The sequence below is a fragment of the Sceloporus occidentalis genome, unplaced genomic scaffold (genome assembly GCF_023333645.1).
Source record: "Sceloporus occidentalis isolate IW3139 unplaced genomic scaffold, rSceOcc1.0.p SCAF_334, whole genome shotgun sequence".
Taxonomy (NCBI): Eukaryota; Metazoa; Chordata; class Lepidosauria; order Squamata; family Phrynosomatidae; genus Sceloporus; species Sceloporus occidentalis.
Window position 1 is genome coordinate 287,045 of NW_028317314.1, and position 24,975 is coordinate 312,019.

Below are 24,975 nucleotides of genomic sequence, written 5' to 3' on the forward strand. Positions count from 1 at the left end.
CGCTGTTGGAGTCGCCAATGTCCTCCTACATATAGAGCTTTAATTTATTTTCTTTCCGTGATAAATGAACAGAGCCCAAATTGTGAGACGAGGCATCACGTCTGTGACTGCAGCCACGCGTGTAAGTCCACGACCCCCACCATTATATGGTACGTGGCTTCTTGCTGACAATATGTCGGCGCCCCTAGCATTTTCCACTTGATTATTTCTCTTGTAGGCCTTTTGAACGCAGTCGCTTTGTACTTTTCACATTAGGGCTTTGATCAGACTTCTCAAACAAAACAGTGAATGGTTTGTGTGCTTAAGCAGCCCACCCTCCCTCGTGGAAAACAAATTGGTGTATGACTCCCAGACTCATTATAAGAGAAATAGATTATTTCCCTCTCTCCTTGTCTCCTGATACACATGAAATCCATATCTCCCGTAGCCAGTATTAATATTTTAAAGACAGAAGTCTGAGGGGAGGCGAAAGATACCAGGAAACCTTGTTTACTTACCCCAGGTAGGGGTACAGGGGGCCATTGCTGGATAGCAATTCCCAGTTTTTGGCCGCTGTTAGCCTGGTGATGGCTTATAGTGCTTCATTGTTTCGCACATCGTTGTTTAATTGAGGATCTGACGCTTCTGAGCACCAAAGCTACCTTGAGCTTATATCTCTCATTCTCGGGTGGCCGGATGTACCCTTTCCTTAAACTTGCCCTCTAGAGAAAAAGCAGAAACTGGAAGTAGGGGTGGACAACATTTTTGTGATTTCTACATGTTAATCTTTAATTTGTGTGTACTGCTTCCTTTTACTTGAAGAATTTTTTTTAATTATTATTTCCCCAGGGGCGCCATGGTTGAAGAGGAACAGTTCGTTAACATCGATCTGAATGATGACAACGTCTGCAGCATCTGTAAACTGGGCACGGACATTGAAACCTTGTCATTCTGCCACATCTGCTTCGAGCTAAGCATCGAGGGTAAGAGTGTCTCGTCTTGTTATTTCTCAAATGTGTGATGTGAGCAAGCCAACTTCTTGTCCAGTATGAGTATTTATATCTCATCAACTTGAGACTATTGGACACGTTCTGCTTAGGGGTCTAAAATGCTATTGAAAATGTCCATGTTTTCTAACTTGTGTTTATTTGATGTAATAAAGAGTCATCTGCAGAGGATGACTTTTTGTCCTTTCTGCAGGCTGTGGACTTTTTTTTTTTTTTTATCATGGTTTAAAATTTTAATTGATAGATGGGACTGTTGGTTAATACCAGATCTTTGTATTATTTATTCTTCAGTAAGGGTTCCCTTTCTCTGGAGCACAGACTAGACTAAACACTTGTTAGATGTGTCTAACTTCTTTTACACTATTTTTAGTACTGCATTAAGGGCGGGGGGGTTGTGGAATTGTACTTGATATTTTATTCTTCTTCTCCAAGCTCTGAATGGCACACTTCTCCATAATGCATAAAGGCTTCAGAAATTACAGCGAGAATTATGTGTTATGTGATTCGGTAATTTTAATTGTCTCCTGTTCCTACTCTTACTAGACACTGAGTAGGAGTACAGGGTGGATTGTTTTCTTGGGCTGGTTGGGTTATGGAAGTCAATCATACCCTTAAGTTTTTCTTTAAAGGGACACCCCAGCCATGCTCTTTAATATATAGTATAGTAATGTATAATAGTATATTATTTCCCCACCCGACACCCCGCTATAGAAAGTTTTAAAAGTACATTCTTCCAAAATAAAATAAATAAAGCATAAAGCACTTGCCCGACAGGATTTGCAGACGTGCTGTAAAAGTTGCCTTCTCCCTTCACGATCTGACATTTCTTGCCACTGATTGGCCAATTGAAGCTGTCAGTCAGTGGTAGGAACGTCTTCCCATTGAAATAAACGGGGTAGATTTATTCATGCACAATGGGGTCTAAACAGATCCCTGTATGCAGCGTTCAGCAGAGCCAGCCAAATGCATCTTCTTTCTGACGGTGGAGAAAGGGGACAAATGCAGAAACCCCCCCCACCCCATGCATTTGCAAAATGGCTCACGCTGGCGTGTCCCTTTAAACATTCCCTAGAGTAGACTATCCGTTTAGTAAACAATAGCCGGTATGGAGAGCCTATTGAGGCTGTATGCCTCAAGGTCACCTCTAATCCTGCTGCTACAAAGAAGTTTCTAAGGGCATTTGCCTCAAACCTAATGAAAAGGTTAAAATCTATGAATGAGGGTCAGCGCTTAGGAGCTGGGCTTTCCTGTGTCTGTAAACAATATAGACAGAAGAGCTGAATATGGCATTCTTCAGAGTCAATTCTAAACTATTTTTGTGGCCCATGTGTTGTAAGGACTAGCCGTGCCTGCTGGGGCTGAACGCTGCAATGCCCCTTCCTCCACTAAGGTAATCCCCTAAGATCATGGTAGTGTTTGCCGTGACTATGAAGCTTCTGCTGGAAATTCCTCTATTGCTGTAAACAATCTAGTGAAGACACATGATAGCTGCCTTCTTCAAGCAGTCTGGGTAAACACATTTATCTTGTGACTAAGCTACAAATACAGGCCAGTTCATAGCATTTACAAATCTTTGCTTGTAACCTTTCCAGTGCCTGGCTTAGCTCGGTGACTTCACTTCTTGCACCCCTTTATCCTTGGGGTATGCCTTCTCTTAAACCCTCTGCTGACCCATTGATAACATGCTGACCTTGTTAAACGTCTAAGAACATTTTACTTTTACTGAAGGGGTTGTAGATCAGCACAATAACCCTGCAAAGGTGGTAGAAGCTAATACAGCGAGGACATTTAAACATGTATGGGATAAGCATATAAAACAATCTATGCAGACTATGTAGGCAGAAGGGTTCTTATCTGATGATGAATTCTATGTATAATCTAGAAGCAGCTTGTTACGTGATCCAGGCGCCTTGATTTACCACTAGTGTGACTCCAATTACTAATGTTTTGCTGGAGTAGTTAAAGTTCCGACCCATTGTTTGCCAGAACAACGAACACCTAGCCCCGTGTTACATCGCCCAGTGCACCAGTCATCATTATATACGCTTGTAAAATGTTACGTTATTTTTCTATTAAACGCATCCCGTTCTGCTGAATAATTGTAGTGAATCGTTCCTCTACTCCAATAACTTTTGGTGTTCCCTCGGAAGTGCGGCCCTCCAGGCCTGTTATTACCTGCACGCTGTATAATTGCATACTTTGGTATTCTAGTTAAAGCCTGTGACGTGGAGGCTGACAACAGAACGTAATTAAAGGGATATTCTGATGGAAAGCTGAATCTTCTCATATAAAAGCAGATCTTGGTCCAATGGAATTAATTACCCCCCTATTTCCATTAAATTGTACACTAGTTTGCAATACAAAAGAGCTGTTTCTATATAAAGCCACATCCGTGCCGCGCCACCTCGACAAAGGAAGCGAATGGGGTGTATAATTAAATAGACTCTAATCTTTTCATGATCCTGTCCCTTTAATATGCATTTGGAACGGCGTGTAAGAGAGGAAGGTGTGCTTCCCCCTCGAGCTGTTCATGTAGGGCAGGGATGGGCTCATTGTTCATCTGAAAACTACTTTATTTAAAGCCTGGAAATGTTATTTGTTCTTCTCTTTAATTTCAAGTATTCACAGTCCATCGCTGGGTTCGGACACCAAGACTAATTATTTTTTTTTGTACATTGCCTCATTTAGTTAATGTGTCAGTCGCCCCAGGTGCAAATAAGGTCTCAGTGTGCAGGGATCTGTGTGAAAGTACTTCAAACAGATCACATGAAAGGCACGGTGTTTGGTTTTTGGCTTTTTTTTTTTTTTTTTTTTTTAATATAAACCTGCCACAGATGCCCCGTGAAGTTATACCTCTTGTGAAATTAATGATCTTTTGTCGTGTACACATTTAACTTTGCTGGATAACAAATGGCCGTTGTGGATCCCTGTATATGATCCCCTAAAAACACTAATTTTTCACATCCAAAATATATCATCTTTGGATTTGGACTTGCAAGTTCACAAAAATAGTGTAGATACAGGTTATACTACGGTAGACTCCATACAGAATCCATTTATTTAATGTTGGGTGGCTCGTAGGAAAGACGAGAGAGAAGTGATGGAAATTTAAATACTTAAACAGATTTAACAAAGTACTAGAGGGATGAAGTCAAAAATGTAAAACTAGAGGGTCAGAAGGTTAGATCTAAAGTAAGGAAGATTTATTTTATAGAGAGGGTGGTAGATAAATGGACCAGCTTCCCATCAGATATGGTAGAGGCTAATACAGTGAGGGGATTTTAAACATGATGGAATAGGCATGAATATGGCCAAGCATTCCTTTACATCAGGAAAAATGGGCAGATTAGATGGGCTCCATGGTTCTTATCTGCTGTCAAATAGTACGAATGCGAACAGTTGGCTATCATGGTGTAGATTGCTTTTGGACCCAGCCTCCCGAGTGTCCCTGTTTTATGAGGGGCAGTCCCACTTTGAGACCCAAATACCCCATCCCTCTGTTTTTAGGGCTCAGACTGCCTCCATGTTACTATAATATGTAACTGAATAATGTAAATAACGTACGTTCTTACTCGTAATGCTTTACCCAATAGATTACAGAATAGCGGCTAATAGACTGTAAATTGTGTTGGTAAAACCCACCACTACCCGTATCTCCATATCCCACCCTTACTCAAGCAGCCCTCTTGCACCATTTGAAACGTTCGGAAGTTTAAATTTTTTAAATGCCAGCTTTTTAAAGGGGTTGGCAGTAGATATTTTGTAATATTCATTGAGTTGCTGGAATGAAACACAAGCATAGAAAAATTGTCTTTCTTTACGGAAACATAATGCTTTTCGTTATCAATTAGTTTTTATGTCTTATAATTATTAGAGACCCCGAAACACCAGAGGTTATGCTAAACAGCTGACCGAAGCCATATATTTAATGCATTTAATGTCCCGCTGTGTCGTTCTGGCTTAGGATAAGCTATCCCATTCTGTGCATTTTAATGTGCTGGGGGGGCTAATGGGGGGCTTTCTTCTGCTCTCTGAAATCTGCGTAATCAAGTCGTATCATAAGGAATTAACAGAACTGGGTCTGTTACACTGCGCACATCTAATGAGCCGAGAGATGCTCACCCTGTGGAAATGGAAGCTGCTTTATCTGTTAAAAATCCAGCCACGCTGGTCCTCCCAGCAATAACGTTTAGCAGAACACATTAGGAACTCTAATGGTTTCACTCCCTGCGTTATTGTTGGCAGTTTTTTGTTTGTTTTAGATTTATATAATTTTTTCCTTCTGTGTTATGGTGCTTGGTGCGCGTCTATATAACCCATCTACTATGGCAGGCAAATGGATGGTGAGCTGTCTGCCAATAGCGACCCATTCCCGTCCTGCCACCCCGGCAGCAGATGGGGTCCGGCTGAGAGAGAGGGTTTAGTTACTAATTCTGTTGCAGACTCCATCCTGTAGAAGTCGAAATGTTATGTTATATACATTACGTCTTGTTTTTCTGTTTTCCCTATTGTACAACGCTGTAGAATATGATGGCGCTATATAAAACAATAAAGATTAATACTATACCTCGTCAGTTTAGTTTATCGTGCAATAAATCAGCCAGTATGCGATTGGACAAATGGTTATCTGTCCTCAAATTATGTTTCTATCTGTACTTTTGACTAAACGTTGCTTTCGCAGAGTACAAAGTTGCCAGATTTTACTAAATTATGACGTAAAGTCATGATTTATAAAGACACGGAGGCAAGCATTCTGCTTATCTCTTTTCTTTATTCCCTCTGCAGCAAAGAAGAGGAAAAAAATGTTTTTTTAACAAAATAAATATATGTAAAATAGGTAAATACACCAATCACAACACATATGAGCGTCCAATGAGGGACCTCCATGGATACCCCTCCTCTTCCTATATAATAGCTTGACTCCATAAACCTTCCTCTTTTCTTTGAACTGGAACCGAAGAACAGCCGAAAAACCGAACAAAAACAGGAACTCCGGTGAACAAAAGGACTCGCACCTCAACCACCGAAACGAATGGAAAAAACATCATCCAGTCGACAGTAGGACCCCAAAGAGACCTCACGCTGAAAGGAGAAAGAGACCGAGAAGAGAATTGAACCAGAAACAGACAAAAACACAGTAAATCACACGATTAGCATTTAACGAGCCGAAATATATACATATAACAGCATGGAAAATAATGTATAATAACAAGAAAATCACAATCACAATGCATATAAAACGAAAGGGTGGGAAACAAAAGAAACAACCATAAAAAGAAGAAAAACGTAAAATATATATAGGGTGGGAATAATGCTCGCCTCCGTGTCTTTATAAAATCATCAGGCAATTTATAAAGACACGGAGGCTCTCATTATGCTAGTTTAAAGCTGGCCAATAACCACAGAAGAGCAATGGATCAGAGGCTTGAAATAAAACGTAGACTCCCCGGACCAATCAGCTGCCTTAAGAAGATCCTCCAACCGACATCCCAGAGATGCAGCCTTAGATGCCATGGCCCCCCTCGTAGAATGGGGACCAAAAAACAGAAGTGTCGACACCTGCAGACCCCAACAACCATCTGACCCAACGAGCCAAAGTCGTGGTAGCCACTGGAAAATGAGGCCTGCGAAGAGACAAGAACAGATCAGGACGAGAGAGGTAACTAAAGGGGGCCGTCCTCACCTCATATTCCTTAAGACATGCCACAGGGCATAACTGAAGTTGGTGAGGAAAAGGGTAAAACACTGAGGTAATAGACGTCTTGGTACGCCTAGAGATGTCAAACTTCACACCTTCCGGAGTAAAAGATCTAGCTGAGATATCTAAAGCCCGAACATCAGACACACGTTTACATGAAATAAGACAAAACAGCATGACCAATTTGGCAGACAACTGCTGAAGAGACAAAAGGGCAGTAAACGGCCAAGCGACCAAAAAATTAAGGCCGAGGAGGGCGAGCCAGCTTCATGCCATTAAGCAAATGACATATAACCGTCTGCTTCCCCACTGGGACACCCACAATGCCCACATGACCAGCAGAGATAGCCGTCCTATACACGTTAATTGTACGGTAGGCCAAACCACCGTCAAATAATTCTGTTAGAAAACAGAGAATCACCATTACAGAAGCCGAAACGGGATCCACACGTTGTCCCATGCACCAACGTTCCCACATGTTCCAGGCATGACCGTAAGCCCGTCTGGTTCCTGGGGCCCAAGTGCCAACCAAGAGGTCCTGAGTCGATCTCGAAACTCCCTGGACACACCAGGGTCCCCTGAAACCATCCAAGCCATCAAGGGCAACAGGCCCTGATTAAGAAGAGGATGAGGGCACCCGTCCAAATCTGACACCAGATCCAGGCTGGAAGGGAGCAAACGTGGAACATCCACCAGCATCTCCAACAGCGTCGGGAACCATGGCTGAGTGGTCCATAGTGGGGCAATCAGAATGAGCAAGGTATTGCAACGTCTGAGATGGAGCAACATCCGTGCCAGAAGGCAAAAAGGTGGAAAGGCATAACACCTGCGGAAAGACCAATCCTGCAGAAACGCGTCGGAGGCGAGAGCTTCCGGATCCGGCCTCCAACTGAAGAACCTGGGAAGCTGGGTGTTCAGCCGAGAAGCGAAGAGATCTATCCCCAATGGGCCCCAAACACCCGAGATCTGATCGAAGACCGAGGGGAGTAAGCGCCAATCCCCGGAATCCTTGAGATGACGAGAATTCCAATCGGCGACACAGTTGGTCATCCCCGGGATATGCTCCGCCTAAACCGCAATGTTGTGTGCCAGACAAAATTGCTAAAACTCCGTGGCCAGACTCGAAAGTTCCCGGGACCTTGTGCCTCCCAGATGGTTTATATACCTGACCGCCGACACATTGTCCAGACGAAGGAGTACGGAGCAGCCTAACGAGTCCCTCAAGAAACTTTGAATGGCGAATGAGCCTGCCAGAAGTTCCAGGCAACTTATATGGAGTCTCTTTTCCTCCAGCGACCACTTGCCCCCTGTGGAGAAAGGACCGCATCTGGCTCCCCAACCTTCGAGGTTGGCATCGGACTCTATCACCACATCGGGGGTAACACCGAAAATCGCTCTCCCGTTCCAAGCATCAATGTGGCTTAACCACCAAGACGGTTCCTCCCTTGCCTCGCAATCGATTGGAACCGCTCCGTCGTACGATAGTCCCTGGAGTAAGGAACGGTTCTTCAGACGCTGCAATGCACGGTAATGTAGAGGCCTGGGAAAGATGGCCTGTATGGATGCCGATAATGTTCCTATTATCCGCGCCAAGTTCCGGATGGAGATGACTGGACGTCCCAGCACCCTCCTGATCTCCTTCTTGATTGATTTCACTTTGGAGGATGGCAGATGCGTGGATCCGCGAATCGAGTCGATCAGAAATTCCATGGATTGAGATGGAACGAGGTCCGACTTCTTCCAGTTACTCAGGAAACCCAGGTTCTGCAGGAGTGATGTTGTCCACGACAGATGAAGCTTTAGGGATTCTACGTCTTGAGACATAATAAGCAAGTCGTCTAAGTAAATGATGAGACGCACTCCTTTTTCTCGTAGTTTGCCCACCACCGGCTTCAGGAGTTTGGTGAAACACCAAGGGGCCGATGACGGGCCGAACGGAAGGCACGTGAACTTCCGTCTCTGCGAGTCCCATTCGAAGTGGAGAAAGTCCTGGTGTTCCGTCGCTATCGGGACCGTCAGGTAAGCATCTTGCAGGTCGAGCTTGACCATCCAATCTGCAAGAGATCTCGTAGGCAATGTATGCACTCCATTTTGAAATGCTGATACGTTATAAATGCATTTAGTGGACGAAGGTTGATCACTGGACGGACACCCCCGCCTTTTTTGGCCACCAAAAACAGGTTGTTTAGAAACCCTGGCGTATCGCCGGGGATAGGGCATAAGGCCCGTTTGGCGAACAGAGCCTGAACCTCCGCGGATACCAATGCCTTGTCCGTCTCGGAAAACCGTATCACCTTGGGGAACTGATATTGAATGGGAGTTTGAACAAAATCTATATGGTAACCCAACACCGTGTCTAGAACCCAAGGATCTGATGTCAGAGATCTCCAGGCACCGACACAAAACCGGAGCCTGCACCCGACTTGAGAATCTAGAGGTAAAAAGGGGAGATGTGTACTCACCATAGGACCCTCTAGCTCCTCTGTTCTGTCATGGGCGTGACCGTTGGGGAAAGAAAGGTGCGGACGTCTGCTTGTGGTCCTGAAAGTGTGACCTGGACAAACCGGGGCCTCGGGGACCGGAATATGGTCCTCTGGAGTTGCGGCCAGGTAGACGGCCCCTGTGTCTGCTGGCCCCTCCAAAAACCTTGCCTCTAAACGAAGGAGCCCAGATCCTTGACGAAAGAGTCGCCAAAGAGGAGACCTTTTGCCTGTGGGCCAGGCTCAGATACCGCCATATTAACCAGTTTAGGTTCTATTTTAAGTAAAATGACTTTGCGCCGTTCTGACGCCACAGCCGTATTGGCGTTGCCGATAAGGCAAATAGCGCGTTGTAACCAGCCGCGCAGCACCATAAGGTCCACTGTGGCATTATCGGACAGGGCCGCCTCCACCATATCAAAAGCCTTGGTAGTCGGGCCAAGGATATCCAGGATTTTATCCTGATAATTCGTAAGGGAGAATTCCAGTCCCTTCTTTGACTTCCAGCCCGACTTCCCCAAAAATTGCGCGATCTTGGGGTCCACCTCAGGCGTGGCACAGGCGTCATCGGGTACAGACGGCCTAGGACATTCTGCCCTTAACTTATTTCTAGCCACCTTATCCAGGGGCTTACTTACCCTGGAGGCCACGTAATGAGCAACATGAGGTGTAGGAAACCACTCCGCCGATCTGGGGTTCTGCAGAGTATCGGGATCAAAAAGGGGTTCGCCCTGGGGGTCCACAAGGGCATCCCTATCAGCTGGGTGGCGGACGGGACTCGTCTGGTCTCCGTCACCGGGCGCCGTATCCCCATAAGAGGAACAAGCGGCCTGGTCAAAATCAAATGACACCTCTGAAGCCTCTCCAGATACCGACTCAGAGTCGGATGAGTCAGAAAAGGACTTAGCCTTTTTCCATCTCCGCATTGATTTTGCCCGAAGGTGGGCTCTTTTACGTGGTGTGACCACGTCCTCAGTGACAGGGCGTACCTTGTCCGTCATAGAAGTTTTGGAGGGCAAATGTGTAATATGGTGGGATTTAGCGGAGGCCTCAGAAGTTTCTTGCCCAGACAAAACAGGGTTAAAGGGCATGGAAGGAATCTGAGCAGCTTTAATGGCAGAGGAGATAGATTGGGTAATATTAGAGGACATAAGTCCCATAGCTGATTGCAAGGCCTGGGTAATGGATTTTGTCATAGTAGCATCAAGGAGAGTATGGAATTCCTCAGAAGAAATAACATCCCCCTGGGAATCACCCAGGTGTGTACCCTCATTACGGATAGCAACATTATTCTGGCCAGAAGTTACTGGCATCTCAGCAGAGGAAGTAGACCTGATAGGGAACATCACACCAACAAAAGCTCACCTGGTTGAGCAGAAACGAATGGGGAATGATGAAAAAACACCAAAAACGGCAAGGAGGCACAGAGAGAACGATCACAGGCACCAAACCGCGCGGTACAACAGAAAAAATGGCCGCCACAATACGTACCATTAGTGACGTACAGAGACCTGGCAAAGAAAAGGATACAAACCTGTTCCAAGACGGCCGCCGTGTGCCTGACGTCTGACGCGCGCATGCGCGAATAAGGAACTAAATGAAGAAGAAACTGGAAACAGAAAATGGCCGCCAAACGCGAAGCAAGCGCGTCAGGCAGCCGGGAGAGACAACAAACGAAACGGCAAACGAGAGGTACTCCGGATGAGGTAGGCACAACCGCCCCCTGACCGGAGTGAAAACGGAGGGGAAGACAATCACATATGTAAGGCAAATAACCAATCACAGTATGAGTAACACAGAGCAAATAAATGGTGTACTTATGTGAGGGAGCAGCAAAGAAAAGAGGAAGGTTTATGGAGTCAAGCTATTATATAGGAAGAGGAGGGGTATCCATGGAGGTCCCTTATTGGACGCTCATATGTGTTGTGATTGGTGTATTTACCTATTTTACATATATTTGTTTTGTTAACATTTTTTTTTTTCCTCTTCTTTGCTGCTGAGGGAATAAAGAAAAGAGATAAGCATAATGGGAGCCTCCGTGTCTTTATAAATTTTAAATTGTGAATGCATTCTACACAATGGTTTTGTGTGTGTGTGTGTGTATGTATATATGTGTGTGTATATATATATATATATATATATATTTACTCACAGAGTCCATTGCACACCATTCCAAATGTTCCAAGCCCGGTGCTAGTAACCAGCAGTTTCCATATAAAACACTTTCAAAAAGATGGTCAGCACTCCAGGTCTTTAAATTGACAATTTCATTTTATTCAAAGTCAAGTCGACGTTTCAGTCATTACTGACTTTCATCAGGACATGTCATTATGTGCTTAGTGGTAAATTTCGTGGCTCCCAAAGCTCAGTATCTTAGTACTTGCACTTCATCCCTTAAGCTGTTCAGTTGGAGTCTATGTGTGAATCTGGAATTTTTTTTCTTAAAGTTTATGGTATGCAACAAAAACAAAACAAAAAAAATAATGGTGAGACTTAAAAAGCAGAATCTGCTGGCTTTATGTGTATTTTCTGCTTTTCATCGCTATTATTATTGCTCGGTTTAGGCTCCCGGTTAGGGATTGTGATGATATCAAACAGATGGAGGCTTCACACCTGAGCACTCATGCATCGCCGCCGGTGCCGACAAACCCCACGCAGTAAAAGGCTGCTAAATAACAAGGGACCCTCGCTGGGCTGTGCATGTGAGCTGAGATGATAGCCCTGGCATCCCTTTAGCTTAACTAGTTTCTTGTTTTAATGCGGCTTGAAACTTCACTTCTTATTTCAATCAGTATACCTAGACACATACATACATATATATAACCATAATGTCCGTCCCCTATCATACGCCGGCTCAAGTGTTTGCTTCATAGCGCATTGTATTTTTGCCTTTAAAGAGAGTTATTTAGCATATAGACTTTTTTTATTCTTCCAAACAATTCTCCTTTGCAAGTTTGCCGTAGGGACGCCACATATAGTTTAATTGGTGGAGTCTGCTTGGAATTTACTTGGCTAAAAAAAACCAAACGCTTCAGTGATCCGATAAACCTCCTCCTCGCTGCTGTTAAAGCAAATTATGGCTTGAGTTGGAAACTGTGTGAGAAATGGAGGCGAACCTCGGTCTCTGTTGGATTAATTTCAGTTGATGGGGCGGAAAGACTTAAAATCATGCCTAACTACTTACAACATGAAACGCACAACAATAATAGAAGTTAACCCCTTAAGGACCGGGCTCGTTTTTTCTTTTTGTACCCTGTGGGACCGAGGCTGTTTTAATACTTTTGTGGTGCTTGTGTTCAGCTGTAATTTTCTCCTCACCCATTTAGTGTACCCACATAAGTTATATATTGGTTTTTTCAGGACAACATGGGCTTTTTATGACTTTTTATTTGAAAAATCTTTTACTCACCTAAAAAAGCAAGTAAAAAATTTAGCTAAATACCCAATGTTTTTATGTTTTTTTGCCGTTTTTTGTAAGTTATAGGGCAATAAGTACAAGCAGCATTTCCAAACCTTTTTTAACAAATCTGGTCAGTCTGCCTCCATCTCCTCTTTGGAACATCTTTGAAGCCGGTTAACTCAATTTAACCCCGTCAAACCATATATTTTAGAAAACTATACACCACAGGGTATTCCAAATGCTGTTATTTTAACCCTTTTCATGCACCAATTATACAACTACACTTTGTCAAACTTTTTGTAATAGTAATTTTTTTTTATTTTTTTTTTCACACAAATTGTACTTTAGTTATAGATATACAGGTTCTGGTATATGTCACTGTCAAACATCCCGATGTGTGTTCAGGAACATCTCCTGAGTGCAGTGAAACCCCACATGCATGGGTTTGTCGTGTTGTTTGAGATTTAAAATGCCACATTTGGGAAGTGCGCTTTTTTTTCTCCATTTGAGCTTTTGATTCTTCATCTTTGAGCTCGGCCACTCCAATTTACCCCATCAGCCATTTTTTTTTATATTAGACACCCCTTGGGTATTTGAAGTGCTTTTATTTTAACTCTTTGTTGAGATTTTTGAGAAATTTTAGCACTTGCTCAAAATAATAAACTTTATTTTTTTAATACTTTTTTTTATATTTTCTTTACACATTTTGCTGGTACTTGATGGTTAATCTAGTGACATCACTGCATAATTATTTTTAAATGTTAGCACATTTTTTTTATTTTTTTATATTTTACTGATCACATTGTGATTAGAAAGCTGGGCTCCATTGACTTGCATGGTTGAGTGCAGTACCTGTATTCAACCTGCAAGTGGAGCCAGAGTTCTCTTGAGGGTCTGGAGACCATCTAGCGAACTCTTTCATCTTTATTAGTTTTTTTCCCGGGCCGCCGCCATCTTGCTGATGGCGAAGATCACCGGCAGCTGCGGCTGTGACCGCTCTCCGGAGCGTTCACAGCCCATCCAGAGGTAAGTGTTTGGTGTCGCTGGATGCCTCCTGATCGAGGCTAAACGCTTTTAAAACGGGCGTCAATGTATGGCGGCTGCTGACGCCCCGGGGAGGGGCCAGACATGGCCCCCGATGCCGATCTCGGCCTTGCTGAATGCCTCGACATCGAGGCATTACAGTAACGCCGTTTAAGCGAAGAAAGTGATCGTTGATCACTTTCTAAGCTTATTTAATTTTTTGAACCAGCAAAGGTCGTTAAGGGGTTAAGCAAGCACGCTCCATTTATTCTTGCTGAAATAACTCGTGCTAATGCAAATAGTTTAGGTGACTTAAAGGGGACTTTCGACTTCCAACATCTGTTTTTATCTTATAACTAGTATCAGATAAAAAAAAAAAAAAAGTATTTATTTTTTTTTAGTTCTAGTTTTTGCATAGTGTTTTCAGGCAGCCCCATATTAACTATTTGTATGTGTTCTGTTATCCCAATCTACTATACAAAGACCCCGACTCCTTATACTGCCTGTGATAAGGATACTTGGGAACACTTAGGGTTTTTGCTCCAAGCTCAGGGTCACAGGGTCTGGAGACTTATTTATGCTCTACATTGATCTGATGATATCTGAGACTCCTAATTACTGTGTTTGCTACCCGTATGTCATGGTTTATATCCATGATTTAATGCGGGTGACTCCATTACGTTTCCATGAGTATTAAGCATTATTTGGGTAACACGTTTGATGAGTCGCTACATAGTCTGCTGTAAGGGGTTAATATTTGAGAAGCCCCAGGGTCAGCTCATTTGGAAAGTTCCCAGGTATAGCGAAAAGCAATGGCTCAGTCTTGCCCGCACTCAGACACTCTGACTAATGAGAGTCTATGAAGGAACAACAGACCTCATTGGCGTTGCCATAAATAAACTGTTCAGTAAGGTTATTAAGTAGGAAAAGTCACCTAAAATATCACATGACTGATAAAAATGGCAGCCTCCAGGTATGCAGATAACAGACGAGGATAAAGGAAAGACCCATGGGGAAGAAAGATTTCTCCTTGAGTAAAAATACAGTGCTATACATTTTAATATTGGTTAAAGCTGAAACATGGCAGATTTACTGCGAGGTAATTCCAGTTCTTAATCGCACGGGTGACAGAATTCCAAAATTCAAGACCACTACTTTGGAGATCGCTAAACTGTCACTCGTGGGATTCAGGCCCTGAATTGCCTTGCAAAAAATCTGTTGCTTTTTTTTTTTTTATAACCCTGAATGTTATAGTTCTGTGCGCCAAATGATTTTGTTTAATGCCGTCTATAGATTCAAATTGAGAGCAGCCATCTTAACTACCCTTTCTTGGCATCTGCATGTCCTCCTCCACTGAGACATCCTATATAAAGAGATTTTAAAAAAAAGACAAGTGAGCGGACTTTGAGCAAGCTATTTTAATATATTTGATGCTTTTGATATATTTTGCAAGTTTCCATTTTCAGTGAGATTGGGTAATCCCATTGCTGCTCAAAATAATATTGGGGGGGGTTATTGAAGTTTTACTGACCCCCATAGTAACAATATGTCTCTTAGAAGCAGGAAAAAAACCTTTTTTTCCCCTGTAGCCCGCTTAGTTTTTTTGGCCGCGGAAATCTGAGCTCCCTGCAGAGTCTCACTTTGATGGCTGCCCCAATTTTTAAAGCCGATACTTCATATTCTTAACTGTTCTAAAAAAAAAAAACCAGGCTAATAAGCATGAAATTAAAATATACTCTGTCCTATCTGCGCGCCGCAGTCCTACCTGCTCTTATAGTGATGCTTTCAGCCTTCCTAAACATTCTCATTTTAACTTTTCTCTTGTGCGTGGATTGAGCACAGCAGGGATTTTCAATGCCGTTTTTGTGTTAAGCACATTTACCTCTTATCTTCGGAAGAATGATAATCTTCCTTCTCTGGTGTGAAGAAATGCCGTATTTTCACATTTTGCGTATTAATTAAAGTTCAATTTAAGTTTCCTAATGGATTTTGTAGAATGTATGAAGTTTTAGACAAGAAGGCAAAATAGGCAAAAATAAGAGTAAAGTAATCAGAAAAATACTTTTTTGTGCAATTAATGCTCTGCAGGATGAATTTTGTAGACCTACACGATCTGAGTGCCAGATTTAATGATTAGATGATGGAAACGGAAAACGTCAGGAGATGAAGAACCATTTGGGTTTTGTTTGTTCATGCCTTATATGCTCTATATATCCCATGAATTATGCTGTATTACCCTATACTACTATACTCTATACCAGAAGACGGTTCCGCTTATCTTCCACTTATTCAGACAAGATGTTGCATTATATATTAGGGATGCACCAAAGTGAAAACTCTAGACCGAAACCGAAAATTCAGGATTCACCTGGCCGAAACCGAGAATGACCCCCCCACCACCACCACCAACAACAAAAAAAAATATAATAATAATTAATAATAATAAAAAAATAAAAACAGCCACACATTTACTAAAAGTAAATAACACACCAAAATTGAACAAAAACAACATTTCAATAATATATATATCATATATATTTGTTAACAGCAATCACACTCCTATCATGCCCAGGTTCTAGCATGTACTGGTTGCCTGGGTATGATAGGAGTGTGATTGCTGTTAATCATATATATAGTAATATTGTTGTGGAATTTTTCTGTCCAATTTTGGTGTGTTGCTTTTAATAAAAGTGTGGTTAACACACCAAAATTGTGTCGCGTAGGTTTTTTTCTTCTCTTGAAAGACCATCTTTGACCCAACATGTTAATGCTCATGGACACTGGAAGAGGTCTGTTTGGTGAATTGAGGACTATAACTGATTATTTCACCCCAGACTCCAGTCTGGTGGCATTATTGTATTCCTTGACTATTCAACCATCTGCTTGTTTATTAGTGTTAGCTATGTTTAACTTGTCATTGGTTTGTCAATTCCAATCTTGTTGTTATTCCTTGAATATATGTATTGTAAGGCACGCTGCGTAAATAGTTGGCACCTTATAAATAAACGATTATAATGTCCAGTGCCATGATCTAGACCCATTGTGCCTTCTGAAACTGTTAACTGCCATTCAGACGTTTGATTCCTAGCATTTGTTTTTTATTATGTTGATGTTTTTCGTGTGTCTGTTTTGTTGAGGCTAATACACTTTCAACCTTTTGACATCATTTTCAATTTCATTCTGCTCAGGAATCCCAAGGTCTGATCTTCTACACACCAGATCCCTACGAGGGCACAAGGGCTGTTTTGAGAAATACCATCAAATTGCAAATCAGGATTGTTCACGATCCAAACTTGCTAAGAGTCCGTATGAGGAAGTGAAAACTGTTTTGAGCAAAAAAATTAATTGGATCGTTCAGTACGCACAGAATAAAGACTTGTATTCCAATTCCGACTGTTCCAAGCCTTCTCAGCTCAATTTTTGCAAGTTCCGATTTCAGAACGATAGGACTCTACTGCCTCAGTACGATTCACAAGTGCCACGATATTCTGAAAAGTGGCTTAAGTCTGGCGTGTCTAATTGTGCCCCAGGAATTTTGGATAGAAACAATTCTGGGGAATTCAACATGAGCGTGTTACAGAATACCGGTGCCACATTCTGCCATAGCAATGCATTGTGGCCTAGTTCCAGTAAAGCACAACACAATGAAAAGTCCAGCCTTGATCCCGGCGCTAGGATTCCAAGGAGATACCAGCAATATAGCAAGGAAGAACGTAAGCTATTTTTGTTTTTAATTTTATTTTTATGGATTAAATTAATGATGAAATGCGTGCTATTTTTATATTGAGTGTTCCATAGAAGCTGTCAATTGTCTATTAATTTTAAAATTCTCGTCTGGCTCCCGAAATGTAGTAAATTAGCCGGTTGCCCAAGGTGAAACACTTGAGATCAAGTAACTGCTTCGAAGGCAAAGAGAATGTGACATGGCTACCCAGCCAACATTGTGAATCGGAATAATGAAAAGCATCAATCTTGGCTGTTTGGTGGAAGACACCGCAAGGTCACATCTGGCTTAATGCAACGGTGGTTTAACTGCCTAAAGAGTTTTGTCTTGGGCCGCGGTGAACAAAAAAAAGGACAATCAGTTGATTGACGTTGAAACCAATTGTATAAGGACTCGGTAGATGTTCTTACAAAGTTAAAACTTTACGTAATTAAAATCCGCCTGCACCTATTAATTCTAGCAAGGGAACGAGGGACATGGGTTTTATTCCTTCATATGGTATGGGGTCTGTTTTTGGCAACTTTGCTCCGCTCTTATTAAAAATAGATCTAATCTGCAAGAACCTCCTTGTATTTACCAAATGTTCAACCAGGGTTCTTATCTTGGTTTCAGATGCCCATATTGTGTTACTTGATTTTCCTCTTTATTTCCTTCTCCAGTGAGTTTAATGAGCGCTGAAGAACTAGAACAATTAAATGAAAATCTCCTTCGACAAATCAATGGTAAATCCTGCTCCAAAACGTATGTGTGTAACCTTTTAGATATTAGTCTACGGGTGAAAATGTAAGCAACTCTCATCATGCAAAAGCAGTGAATTGTTATCTATTGAAACAGAAACCCACGCGTCGTCTCACAAGCAGACCTTTACCCACCCACAGCTTGGCTTGTAGCCGGCACCGCTGTGTGTCTCGTACGAGCCGGGGATGGGGCGTAATCTTAGCCACTCGCTAATTATAGGTTACAGTAAAGATTATCAATCCTTGTGGCTTATTTTTAGAACACGGATTATTAAAAGCTAAAATGCCTGCAGTGAGTTAAAGGGACTCGGGCATGTCTAATATGTAGCTTAGCCCATTTGTGTAAATATTATGTCCTATCTATGCCGAAAAGGTTATTGTAACATAGGAACGTAGAATCTGATGCCAGATGAGACCCATCGAGCCCGTCTACTCTAGCCTGCCCAAACGTAAACCCCAATCAGTCGTCTCTTGGATTCAGGATATGTCCGTCCCATGAATGTTTCAGTTCCCTCACTGTATCAGCCTCTACCATGCCTGAGGAGGCTGTTCCGTTTATCTACCACCCTCCCAGCAAAGCAACATTTACTTCCATTACATTGAAAACATTGACCTTCTAGTTTTAGATTATGGCCTCTTTACCTAACATTTCTCCTCGCGAATAAATTTCCCTTTACTTTAAGTATTTAAATGTTTCTATCATATCCCCTCTCTCTTCTTTCTCCCAAGCTATACGTATTGAGATCCCTTAGTCTTTCCTGATATTTTTTATCCTGCAAGCCATTTAACATTTTAGAACTCTCTCCAAAATGTCACTATCCTTCTGTAGATGGTCTGTTTAACCTAATCTAAGTCATGGCATATTCAGTGTTCCCTATGGCTACGCTACCCTATGCACGCATCACGGGGCAGCCATCTTTGTATGAGAACTTCTCTTTGGTGGAAACTTTATGATGATGTAAAATAGTAATTTTGTTTCTCTGAAACAGTTATGCTGCTAAATGCAGTTCTATAAATATATAATAAGTTGCAAATGCTACATTTACCCTTTTTGTGTACACTCACCCCCCCATTTTGTTTTTATTTTAGAAGTGTTTGAGGACCTCACATGTGTCGTGCAGGAGAAGGACTCCTTATCTTCAGAGCTCAACGTGCGTCACATAGCCATTGAGCAACTGCTGAAGAACTGCTCAAAACTGCCGTGTTTGCAGATGGGTCGGGCTGGATTGAAAGCAAATGTGGCCAACAACTGAATAATATATATAAATATATGTGACTGAAAGACCCCACCAGCCATTCTAAACCACCAGGCTATATGACTTCAACGACCTTCAAAATATTTTTTATAATAATCTCTTCCTTGGTGGATAAAGAAAACTAACAAAAACAAGTTATGCTTGGATAGCAATTTCTTCTGCTTTGTTTTGCCCATGTGGCCCTTTCTGGTTTTCATTGAATGGAAGCAATTTTTTTTTTATCAGAACTTTAAAAAAAAAAAAAAAATTCAGAAAAGACTTTAGAACGCATATTTTTCTCTTTGCACTGAAAGTAAATTTTAAATGAGAAAAAAAAAAAAACACAATTGTTTGCCTTTTTCTATTGTGAAAAAAAAGACTACTGCCAACATGCATTTGTGTCTGGCACAATACAGCTATGATTTACGTTTACCAAACGCAAGGCAATAAAAGCATCCGCAACCACGTAATAAATAAATTTATATTGTGGATATTGGTCGGTAATGGGACAATACTTTGCACACATTTTCTGTGCCTATTTTGCAAAGATTGCAGTCAAAACTCTGACGTTTCGATTCTGTGTATTGACTTGAATTTCTGTATCTGGCTCTTCCAGAAAGCAACTTTGGATCCGTACTGAAAAGCAACTCTATTAAGCCTTGATAAAAATGCAAGATTTTCTTTCTTTCCATTTAAAAAAAAATAAAAAAAAATGGGAGATCGGAGGAAATACATGTTTTGCTTGAACTTGTACCGTTTTCCATGTTTACAATGATACATTTTTACAATCTACTTTTTTTCACAAAGAAAACTATTTTGGGTACTTCTTGATAATTCAGTATAAGCCTGCGTAAGTGTTGGTAGGAGACCGTCGACGTTTTGTGTATGATAATGGTGTTCAGTCATACATCAGGCTGATTCCTAGCGGGGTTTTTTTATACCGAAGCACTGAATTATTTTGGTTTCTAGGATCCTGGTGAACATCCATAACATTTAAAGGCCGCCTATTAATTTTGCAGGTCATGTTTTTCCATTTCTTTATCGAGTTGAATGAATGCTTTCTTTTCACTATGGGGGGGGTGTTCACTTAGATTAGTGCTTGAAGTGTGACATTTGCATTAAGTCTTAACACAATCTGGTCACATTTACTAATTGATAGTATTTGGGGGTTTTTTCTATTTTCATAAATTGTATTTAAAGTAAAGTTTTGTCAAAGAAAGAAAATGCACAATTTTACTGTATTATGTATTGGTGCTTTGAAAGAAATGATTTGATCATTATGATATGTTACACCAACGGGTGAATTACCGATTTCATCTAAAACCTATAACCAGACTTTGGTGAGAATTCTGGTCCGATATCTGGGTGGGTACAGATTTTGTGCCCCAGTCTTTAAATCTATATTGCTATGCAATACTTACAGGGATATGGTAAAACTGTTAGATGCAGTAATGTTTGGTTTGTGTATTTTTTAATATCCAGACTTAGATCTTTTTTAATATCTCTCAAAAATATTGGTAATAAAATTTAGACGACCCCCTCCCTTTACAAAGGTATTATTTAGATGGTGGGTATATATTATAAATTAAATAAGCAAATATTTTCTACGTTAGAGGGTAGTCTATGATTAAGCTATTTTTTAAGAAATAAAAATGTTACATTCAGCGTGGATTTTCTGAGCATAGTAATACAGATGGCCGTTAACGCAGGGTTAACCTAAGCGGATGCCCCATTTAAGGGCAACATTGTGAACGGTATCCACGAAGAATGCACATAAACCATTATTTGCCAAAAATTAATGTGCTTTATTAATTAATTGTTTAATTTTGTGCTAAACGTTTCATTATGGAAATGTGATGTTCTCTCCTAAACCCTGTTTCAGGCATTATGCCCGGACTGCAATATTCTCCCACGTTTCTAAATAAGATAAAGTTTACAGATATTGTATTTCGTATTGTAAAGGAGTAGAGGCTGTATTAAGAACAGGGATAATTGTCTTTTTTCTTTTTTCATATTAAACAATAGAAGTTTAAAGGGGAGATGTGTAATTTTCCATTTAAGCCTCAATCCCACTGTAGTTCTTATACTTCTTTATGTATTAATTTAAGCAGTTAAATTGCTGCCTAAAATGTGATATCAGCTTTACAAAAGAGCTGCACAGTAAATAACCTCCGACTAATGCGGGTAAAGTTCAGGAATCATCTTCCAGTTTAGTAAGCCGACCCTTCATGATGCATAATGAAGTTGGTGTGTATAACTTGTGTAATGTTCACGTCAGTTCCTGATTTAATGAATAATCCCCCCCAAAAAATTAGGTATTGTATTTCCTGTTTCATGCAGCTAAACCCAGCCTTGTTTGTTTTATTTTTTTTGTAATGTATTTTTATTTTTAAGCTAAGTTACCCAAAGTGACATTTTTACTATTTATCCCGCCTTGGTCAATCTCCCCAAAATTGTCTCCTGCTTGTGTGGATTTTGGGTGTTACAGTTTTTGTGCTATTAGTTTGTTACTTTTTTTTTATTATTCAAAGTTTGTGCGTTTCCAGTACAATTAAAATGTTTTATCGATTTTTCACAGAACGAGATAACGAGATTAAACCAAAAATTTTCAAATTTTTCTTCTGGACCTTGAGTTTATGCTGAAGCAGGACAAAGTTTTCAAATAGAATGCTGCTTGTAAATTTTCCCTGTAGAAGTATTTTTTTGCATAAAATATTTGACGTGAGAGAACTCCTCTCTGAAGTTACGTTTTTAGAAACCAAGACAAAATCCCAAAAAGTGTCTGGTGGTAGAACCAACTTGTTGAACTGTTACCAGCCAATAGGAAATGGAATCTCAGCCCTGCTTGTCTGCCATTGGTTGCAGAGTTTCCTCATTTTAATTTTAAAAATTTTCAAGATACTCAATGTAGTGAGAAATTTTTGTACGCAGTATTTCCTTTAGCTACAAACATAGGATGTCTTGTACCCCATCTGTTGTGAACTACCATTCCCAGAATGCTTCTGGTTTTGCTTGGGTCTCCAGCTGTGGTGCCAGATGTTCTGTACTTCCTCATTATATTAAACAATTGTGAGTAGAGATTATGACTGCCAGATTTTAGGAGTTACTGCTGACATATTCATGAAAATGCCCTTATTTAAAGACCCGTTTCAATTATTTAAATTTTTAGGAAATTACTTGTTTTTTTTATTTTATTGAGAGGGCAGACATACTATAGAAACATGATATGCATTCTAGATGCTATTTCAAGTCTTGAGATGGCATGACATCTGCCAATGTAAAGAAAACAATGGTGGTTCTTGAGCTGTAAAACAGAAGCGTTGTGGTTGGATGGCCTTGTATTAGAGGCTCTACAAAGCATGGATTTGGTTTTTTTTGTTTTGTTTTTTTACCCGCTACCAAGATGTGGGAAACCTCACTGCCTGGCCAGTCATAAGGTAACTTGTGTTCTTGTAACGAGGAGGTCATAAAATGCCCCTTTATATTTAATCTAAATGCTTTAGAGGAGCCCGAGTCTTTTTTTTCCCCCAAGTATCGGTACGAGTTTGAAAATACTGAAAATGCAAAAATGTATTTCACTTTGGAAAGTGGCACTGTTTATTAAGTATTGTATTTTTTTATTTGCTTTACCTTTCTGTTTCTTATGTTTCTGTTTTTCGTTTGCTTTATTGCCGACAATGTACTCCAGTATTTTGTTTCCAGGAGTTTGGAATAAAAAAAATAAATCTATTTATATACTGTGTGTTAATTGATTGGGGGGGGAATATATATATACGTATATGTGTGTGTATGTCTAATGGTGTGCGAATGGTTAAATAGTGAACAGACGTGCAAGGGGAAGTCATTGGGTAGATTGTAGTCTTGCAGAGAACAAGAAAATCATAGTGTTACTGGAAAGGTGGAAATAATCTGTGGGCTTTTTTTAGGCACTAAACCATTAATTCTCTCAAAATTATAGTACTTGGCAGTATGAGCCGACTGTCAATAAGGATCTGAATTAACAGTATATTCTAATCTTATTGTTTCTGAGCAAAAGATCAGTTTTCTTAAGATTTGCAGGCACCCGTAGCACCATGAAGTAAGCTATTGTACAACATATGAAAGGCAACAATGCGTGATTAGTGAAGGGGCTCCTGGATAAGATACGGCCAGGCTCTCTAGCCCGTCAGAGCAAGTAGGTACGAGGTAGTTGTCCATCAATAAATCTGAATTTATTTATATAGCCCCAACAATTTCTGCAGTGCTTGTTTCAGTACAGACTAAGACAAAACGATACATTATGAATAGACGATCCGGCTCGCAAGCTTACAATCTAGAGGACAATAGTAATAGTCCACGGCTTAGCCCTTTATATAATGCACGATCAAGATCATTATAACTAATCTGAGTGAGTAAAATTCATACAGATACACCAGAGAATAAATGTCTGTTCACGCCCGTAACGTTGTCTTATTGCACAAACCAGCTTTACCTGTATTAGAAGCGCTCTAAACCCAGGTATCGTTTCATGCGGTGGCTTTACATCTACACTTATACTAGAATTGTTATTGATATATTTTCCCCTGCTTATTACTCTTATTTTCAGGAAGGTCTGGCAAGACTAGAGTAGACAGACTAAGATAAACCGATACCCCTATAGGGGGCCCTGCTTACAGGCCAAAACATTTTAGAATAGATAACATTTAAAATATGTAAAGGCAAAAATCTGTGCACTATACAGCAGAGCCTTAACAGAGCTGATTTAGAGCTTTAGTGTGTTAAACAGATATTTACAGAGACAAATTAGTTTGTGTTTAATAGCCAGGTGCTAAGTTGCATTTTTTTTTATCCTTCCTTTCATTGAAGCCATTCCTATACCATCCATATGACGGGGGATGCTGATGTTTATGCTATTTGTCCTTCACAGTTGCATGCTTTGCCATTTGGCTATTGACACAGATGCTAACTGTGCAACATGCGCCTATTACAGCAAATCTACCTAAAAGGAGAATGCTTTCCATTATCTGAAATCCTACGCCGTTTACACATACTTTCTGAAAAATATTATAGCATATTAGGCCATATTAGAGAACAGGGGTGAGCCTTAGATTTGCTAACTAAAACACATGAACATACTAACATGTAAACTCGCACTAACACCATACACTTTATACATACACACGCTACCTCCCTCATTTCTCGTACCACTAATCCTAGGCTCGCCCTTAACACTAACACTTTACGCTCACATGCACACACTGCTGCCATGTACGTACACGCAGTGTCACTCTCTCCTGCTTCCATCATCAATGCATATTACTCTATCCCTTATCCTGCTGCTGCCAATACTACTGTGGGTTCACATAACACAAGTTACATGATCCAATGATGCGACTTGGTTACCAGGCATCTCGGGGCCGTTCATGGGCGATACTTGCAGACACCTGTTAGAGAACATTAGCTGACATGCAATGGTAGCAGAGAAAAGTAGGTAGAATACATAATACTTGTCTTATTTCCTGTTAGAATTGTAACATTGAAAAATTAGCATTTACTTAAGTTGGATCATTTATGATCTGGGGATCTAGAGAAGGTAGAGGTGATCTCAGGGTAGAAATCTGATGTATGCCACATATTCAGTAAACTGAAGGTGGGCAAACGTGACAAAATCCCAACAATGCAATTAATGTAACTTAGGTGATGTCTGCGTGTG

The 24,975-nt window shown here is 40.8% G+C and overlaps 1 protein-coding gene across 2 annotated transcripts; it reads left to right on the forward strand.

The window, feature by feature from the left end:
* The first annotated feature begins 835 nt into the window (after positions 1–835).
* LOC149274390 (protein EURL-like) lies at positions 836–19,301 on the forward strand. Of its 2 annotated transcripts, none has more exons than XM_089505558.1 (4): positions 836–962; positions 16,776–17,300; positions 17,971–18,033; positions 19,138–19,301. In XM_089505558.1, the coding sequence occupies exons 1-4, from the start codon at positions 836–838 to the stop codon at positions 19,299–19,301; spliced, it is 879 nt and encodes a 292-aa protein (XP_089361684.1). The 2 variants fall into 2 exon arrangements, with proteins under 2 accessions (XP_089361684.1, XP_089361685.1); XM_089505559.1 differs by having other exon boundaries at positions 19,141–19,301.
* The last annotated feature ends 5,674 nt before the right edge of the window (positions 19,302–24,975 follow it).